Source organism: Sus scrofa, chromosome 13 (genome assembly GCF_054392235.1).
Source record: "Sus scrofa isolate SSC_HxYL_T2T_F1_AM1 chromosome 13, Sscrofa_HxYL_maternal_Yorkshire_Landrace_v2.0, whole genome shotgun sequence".
NCBI classification, from domain to species: Eukaryota; Metazoa; Chordata; class Mammalia; order Artiodactyla; family Suidae; genus Sus; species Sus scrofa.
The window spans coordinates 28,980,456-28,987,391 of NC_139395.1; the positions used below are offsets into that span (position 1 = coordinate 28,980,456).

The 6,936-nt window shown below is 51.7% G+C and overlaps 1 protein-coding gene across 5 annotated transcripts; it reads right to left on the reverse strand.

Annotated features, from left to right (window-relative positions):
* Nucleotides 1-638: 638 nt before the first annotated feature.
* Nucleotides 639-6,936, reverse strand: EOMES (eomesodermin). Of its 5 annotated transcripts, XM_084987305.1 has the most exons (7): nucleotides 5,918-6,936; nucleotides 4,795-4,949; nucleotides 3,990-4,111; nucleotides 3,388-3,546; nucleotides 3,241-3,302; nucleotides 2,436-2,515; nucleotides 639-2,316 (listed from the first exon to the last, which is right to left on the reverse strand). In XM_084987305.1, the coding sequence occupies exons 1-7, from the start codon at nucleotides 6,790-6,792 to the stop codon at nucleotides 2,228-2,230; spliced, it is 1,542 nt and encodes a 513-aa protein (XP_084843431.1). In that variant the 5' UTR covers nucleotides 6,793-6,936; the 3' UTR covers nucleotides 639-2,227. The 5 variants fall into 5 exon arrangements, 4 of the variants coding, with proteins under 4 accessions (XP_084843431.1, XP_003132129.3, XP_005669372.3 ...); XM_003132081.5 differs by having other exon boundaries at nucleotides 639-2,458; XM_005669315.4 differs by having other exon boundaries at nucleotides 639-2,515.

The window sequence follows — 6,936 nt, forward strand, 5'->3', positions numbered from 1 at the left end:
CAAATAAGCGGCGCTAAACGCGAGGCGATCGGCTGCCTGGTCGCTGTTGGCAGAGCCCAGAAGCCCGCCGCCTCCTCAACGCCCCGGCACGCAGGTGCCCCGGCGGGGTCCAGAGCTCCGAAAGGGAAGCCGCAGGTGGCAGCTAGAGAAGGGGTGAAGGGATAGCTCCCACCGCGCCCCAGGGACCCGGAACTGGTGGGCGCTGGGAGGACTGCGAGGGTTCCCGGGAGCCCACGTGGGTCCGGGGATGGGAAGCCCTAAACAGGTCTAGAAAAAGCCCGGACGCCCAGGGCTGGGGGTGGTGTTCTAGGCTTGCAACAAGCCTGCTGTGGACAATCTAGTGTCTCGGCGGCAACCCTCCTCCCCCTCCCTAGCCCCAATACCCATTGTCCCGACTTACCAGTGCGGTAAGGAAATAACCCCATTCATCCTTAGAGGAAAAATAAGATAAACAAAAGCTTCCCCACCCCTTCACGACGACTGTGTTCACTTAAGAGATTCTAGAGCTTTGCGGGGGCGGGGTGGGCAGTGGGCTGGTGGGACAGTGTTCATGCTGGAGGAGGGTGGAGGAAGAAACTAAACAAAGATTTTTTTGAAACAAAGATTAAAACCCACGTTACAGAAGACAGCTATGCCTGTTCCCTTAATGAACCACATTTATTAAAAATGACTAGACTGTACATAAAAATCCAAGATCTCTAAAAAGCCTATATAGGAGCTGTGGCTTGGGGTTTCTGTTTCTTCACATTACTGAGTTGGATAGCGGGGGTGGTGAAGGAAGAGGATGAAATGGGAGTTTTCCTTGACACGGGTTCGGTTCAAGTTAGTACAGAGAGGCTGAATACATTCTCAACTAAGAAGTAAACAGAATATTCCCATATGCTGTGGGGAGAGGAGAGAAACTTCCCCTTCTCCCACACCTGTGTTGTCTGGTGATTTGCAAATTCTTTACAAAGCCAAAGCACCAATTTTACATAATAATCTCATAAGCCTACAGTAGACTATTTGTACAATATTTTCCACATTATTCTACAATATATCTAAGCACACAGAACTGTACACTTTAAAATTCTCCCCCTCCCCCACCCCGGCTTTTTTTTTTTTTTTTTTTTTTTTTTTGGCCACTCCTTCCCTTGCCCTCTCCTGAGTCCTACAAGCCACCCAGCACACAGCAGAGGCCTGGAATCCCTAACTAGGGCAAACATGGCTTGTTTCAGAAGCCTGGGAAGAATCAAAGTCAGGTAAAACCAGCATCTTCCCCAAGTTCCTCTTGCCCCCAGGCCTAACATCTTTTGTCCCTAGCAAAGAGTTAACAGCAAAAAATCCTTGTGGAAGCTGAAGGCCCACCTTTCTCTTGCAGAAGCAAAACCACCTACCACTTTGGGCTTCTTCCCTTTGCTTAGAGTCACAAATAAAAATGAGAACCAAAGCTTTCAACTTCTCTGATGGCACTCAATCTTCACAGCCCAATTTTCTGCATGTCTAGAGTCTCCAATAAATAAATCCATAACTTTGAATAACCTTCATATTTTAAAACACTTGAAAGTTCTCCATTCAATTTATTAAAAAGGGAAAAAAATGGCTAAGCTTGTTTCAGTTACCTGCAGCAATCGAAACGCTTTGGCACCTTCTTTTAGAGAATTGCACAAAACAGTATGCGTCAAGGTGGAAGGCAAAGGTCTTTTTGGCAACCTAGGCAAAGACGACAACAAAAACACCACCAAGTCCATCTGCAAAATTTTCATTAGCTCATTTTCACGAGGTTAAAAGAACTCTCTAGGGAGTTGTGTAAAAAGCATAATACCCCCCCATGCCTTTCGAGGTGTCTTTACTGTACTCTTCGGCGTTAATGTCCTCACACTTTATGGAGGGGGAGTTTTCATTACTAGAGGTGCTAGGAGACAGCCGCCTTCGCTTACAAGCACTGGTGTATACACCGGAATCATTGGAATCGAGAGACTTGATAGACGGGGGCGTCTCTATCCAAGAAGAGCTCATTTCTTCTTTGACTTTCTCCTTGGAGAGCTGATCTTCAGAGAACACAGGGGGGCTTGTTCTGGAGGTCCATGGGAGTCCAGCCGCCATCTTCCTCTGATAAGAACCTCTGCCTCCCCACCCTGCCATGGCAGGGAAGGTGGGGTCGGGGTAGTACCCCAGGGCATGGGAGGTCTGCAGGGGCAAGGGTTTAATACCATACGGGAGCAAGGTGCTGGAAGTATATTCAGACTCATAGGAACCGATGTCTAGTTTGTTGGTCCCAGGTTGCTGGACAGGCGTGACCAGCCACCGCTGGGGAGGGCTGGCCACCTCTTCGCTCTGTTGGGGTGAAAGGAGGCCGTTGGTCTGTGGCACGGTTCTCTCGCCATTATAATAGCGGGCTTGAGGTAAGGTGTTGACAAAGGGCTCCGGGAAGAAGGACTGAACGCCGTACCGACCTCCGGGGACAATCTGATGGGATCTAGGAGAATCCGTGGGAGATGGAGTTAACCTGTCATTTTCGGAAGCGGTGTACATGCTACAATATAAAGAGAAACACTTAAAAAAAAAAAAAAAAAAAACCCTAACGTTGACCCCAAACAATCTACCTCCCAGAAATGAAGAAAGTTGGAGGATGGAGCTCTCTGGCTGAGCGCTGTGGAGGGATGGGGACAGTGCAGCCCATTTTTGCTGCATTCTTGGCTCATTGGGGAAAACTGTGCCACGCCATAAGAAAAGGTTTCCTCCCGGGCCTTCAGTATTTCAACTATAGGAAATCTACCTCTGCAAGGCCTAGAACTTTGAAGAACTCAGAGCAACTCCCCCTTGTCACTATTAGGAAAGGTGGTGGAGGTAGAAATCTCAGATTTAAAAGGCATTTGCAGGGCCTTGCCTGTTTGATGTTGTGAAAATTACATCCTCTTAGTTTCAGGTTTTTCTCATGTAAAATCAAAAAGAGGGGGAGTAATAATACCTGCTCCTGGGAGAATAAAAAACTTGGATCCAATGGAAAGGAAGGTATATAAATGCAGATTATGAAAATTCCCAATCTCCACTCAAATGTTAAAAAAAAAGTTTAACATTTCTTTAGAAATGAACGGAACCCTTCTGCAAGATTAGCCAAGGCCAAAAATATGCAAACATAAAAATCGGTAAAAGTCGGCAATCTTGAAAGCCCTTTCTAGTATATGGTCCCCGAAAAAATGTCTGCTTCTAGAGGTCTTGTTCAAAGGCGACCGTGCAAGTAAAAACAGGTGCACTTACGAGTCGTAGTTGTCCCTGAAGCCTTTTGCAAAGGGGTTGTGATCAATCTTTAGTTGCGTTATCTAGATAAGAAAAAGCAGGCATTGAGGGCTTTACCTCTCACACCGGACCTAGCTTTAGGGTTCCCAGGAGCTTTGGGACACTCACGTCAGTGTTTTGGTAGGCAGTCACTGCAATGAACTGCGTTTCTGAGAAGGTGAAGGTCTGAGTCTTCGAGGGCTCATTCAAGTCCTCTACACCATCCTCTGTGACTTCAACAATGTGCAGACGTGGTTGGTACTTGTGTAAAGATTGCAAGACTATCATCTGTAAATGGTACAGGAAAAAAGAGCTGCCAAATCTAAAGTCTCTTATAGGGTCAATGAAAGTCAAATTGGACCAGTTGTATACTTTGGGATGGGACTCCTGTGTGCTCCCCACCAACAGCTAAGTTTCTTCTCTTGCCATTTTTGGAAACTTAAAACATAGCTGAGTAGGAGTGTTAACAAACACTCGTTCCTCTTGGTTGCCTCAGTTGCCAAAAGATTTCAGTATTTCTGTTCCTAGCAGTAAACTCACTGTTATTGAAATCCAGTAGAGTAAAAAAAGTTAAAAAAAAAAAAAAAAAGGAAAAAAACGAGAAAGGTCAAAAGAAAAAAACAAGAGGCAAGCAACAGGTCATTGCAAATACTATAAATACAATGAGGGGTATGGAAACTCATTAGAAAAGAGATTCAGAGCCAGAAGACACCCCCCCTCTGCTACTCTACCTGAGTGTTGTTGTTATTCGCGCCTTTGTTATTGGTGAGTTTTAATTTCCCAAATGAAATTTCCTGTCTCATCCAGTGGGAACCAGTATTAGGAGACTCTGGGTGAACATACATTTTGTTGCCTAAGAGAAAATGAAACAAAACACAAAACCCAATCATATAGGGCTGTTTGCAAATGGAGGTAGAGGAGGGATGTTTATTACTAATGGGGGGGAGGCAAGATTTAAGAGCTAGACTTCAACACAAGTCTCCCACCCTTGACGGCTTAAGAAGGCCAGCGGAGACCAACTAGACTCTGTGGATTCCCCTCCCAGGGCCCCTGTGCTTCCAGCCTTCCTTAGACAAGGCACCCATCTTACTAGTGCCCCAACATGCAAAAATGGAGCCAACAGGAGGGGATGCCTCTTGAAGGTCATTTTGGGGGCTTCTAAAGCTAGAAGGGCAAGATGTGATGAGAGGTGGTTGGATTTGTGTGGTGAAAACAACCTTGGGGAAGTCTTTCTGGAGTGAAGTTGAGAATGCCAGGAGCCCTTGCCATCTGGAGTTGATGGCAATTCCTTTCTCAAAGATAGGGATTGGGGGGGGCAGGCAGGATTAGGTCATGGTTAAAATTCTATATACTGGTTGGTAAGAAATCTGACTTAGCAATTCTCTCCCTTAATCCAACAATCAACACAAAGAAACCCCTACCTCTAGGCCCGGGCTTGGAGGGCAGGAATGCTAGATTTAAATGGGAGTTGTCGGAGTCAGGGGCTCCTCGGGGCTCCTCAGGGCTCCTCCCTGCCCGGGCCCCCTCTCTCCTCACCCTGCATGTTATTGTCCGCTTTGCCGCAGGTCACCCACTTGCCCCCCTGGAAGCGCCAGTGGTTGGGGTCCGCCAGCACCACCTCTACGAAAACGTTGTAGTGAGCAGTAGGATTGAGTCCATTTATGTTGAAGCTCAGGAAAGGAAACATGCGCCTGTGCAGGGGACAGAACCAGGAGGCGAAATTTCAATCGGGGGCTGTCCCGGAACAGGCCCAGGCTCAGGGTACCACGTTTGGAAGTCTGCAGAACCAACAGAACACCGGTAAAGTGGCCCTTACTATGTAAAATCTTGTTGGGTGGCAACTCTTGGAACACCTCTTTTTCCCAAATAATTTGCCCCAAAGTCAGTATTTTCCCAATACCTGCGCTTCCCAACTCTCCCAACTCAAGTTCTTGAGCCTTTCAGATGCTTATTAAATTTTCTTCCAGGACATTTAAAATCATTCATTTTTATATGTACAAGTGCCAGAAAACAACATTAAGTTGTTCTCGTAAAAATACATACACACACAATTCTACGGGTTAAAAGTCCCCCTTGGACGTCCCTCTTCAGGACCCACCCCTCACTTAGACGCTGCTAGCAGTGGAATGTGTATCCGAACTTCCTCTGGCCCAGGCCCCCCAGCCCCTTCTGAATCCAGGGCCAGGCTAACCAATACCCGACCAGCACTCAAGTTCGGAGCCCTGGTCCTCACACTCGGCCCCCGGAAGCACCCCATGGAGACCCTGGCGCCTAAAACTGCGGGAGCCCATCTACTGCGCCCAGGGGAAGCAACCCTTGCGGCTTCCCCCATCCGTGGCTCCTCGCCGGTATGCAGGGACCTAGCGGGCCGATCTAATAGATCCAGCTTTGTGGATAGGCCTCAACTTCCATTTCCACTCCTCCACGTCAGTCCAGGTGAGGGTGACCAGAGGGAAGGGGGGAAGCAGCTTGCACCAAGCGCCCGTGCGCGGACGGGAGGGACACCGATTGGCGATGCGGATTTTCCACTTGCTCGGTACAGAAACTCAGTCTACAAGCAAAGAGCCGAGCGAGCGAGCTGCGGCCCCCGTTCCCGGCCATCCCTGGGACCACACACTCTTTACCCCCACGCCTCGGGGCCCCTCCGCGCTGCGCTCACCTTCCCTGTTTCGTAATGATCATCTCGGTTTGGTGGCGGTGGAATTTGAGCCACAGAGGCCGGTTGCACAGGTAGACGTGGGCACGGAAGCCGGAGCCAGGAACCCCCAGGCCCCCCAATCCTCCGCAGGAACCCGCCGCTGCCGCCCCGGGGTACGGCCCGTAGAGCGGGGCCCCCTGGCCATACTGGTAGGCGCCCGGGCCGCCTCCCCCGCCGCCGCTGCCTCCCGCGCCGCTACTCGCGCCGGTTCCCGGGCCGAACTGCGCCCTCCCGGGTGGGCACACGGCCGCCGGGAAGCCGCCGGGGGGCAGCATGGAGCCGTAGGGGTAGCGCGCCCCGTTGGGAGCCGGGTACACGGATCCGTGGGGCGCCCCAGCTGCCGCCTGGTACGGGAAGAGCGAGCAGGGCGCGGCCAGCTCGGAGCCCTGAGGTCCGGGGGACTGGAGGTAGTAGCGCTCCGAACTCAGGCTGTCCATGGAATAGCGCGCGGTAGCGGCGGCCGCGGCAGCTGCGGCGGCGGCGGCGGCGGAGGGCAGCTCCTCCTCCCCGCAGGGGGAGCCCTTGCGGCCGTCCGGGGGTCCGGGCTTGGCCACCGCCGCAGCGCTGGCAAAGGCGTCCCCGGCGTCGGCGTCACTGAGCATGGCCGCGGGGGCCCCCGCGCCGGTGGCTGCGGGCTCCCGGCTCCCTGCCTCGCAGGAGAGGCTGCCCGAAAACTTCTTGGGCGCTTTGTCTAAGTCCAGCCTCTGGGGAGAGGGGGCCGCTGCCGGGAGGTGCCCGGCGCTCCCGCCGGTGCCGCCTCGCGCACTCTCCAGCGGGTAGAAGTGCGCGCCGGGCAGGTTCACCGAGCTCACCAAGAGCTGCTCCCCTAACTGCATGCTTTGCAAAGCGCAGACGGCAGCTGGCTGCTTCCTCTCCTATCGCAGCCTTATTATAAAGGCAGGACGGGGGAGCCAGCGCCCTCTTCCGAGGGGAAGGTAACTTCCCCTTCCTCCGGTGCTGGGCTACCCACCTGGCGACAA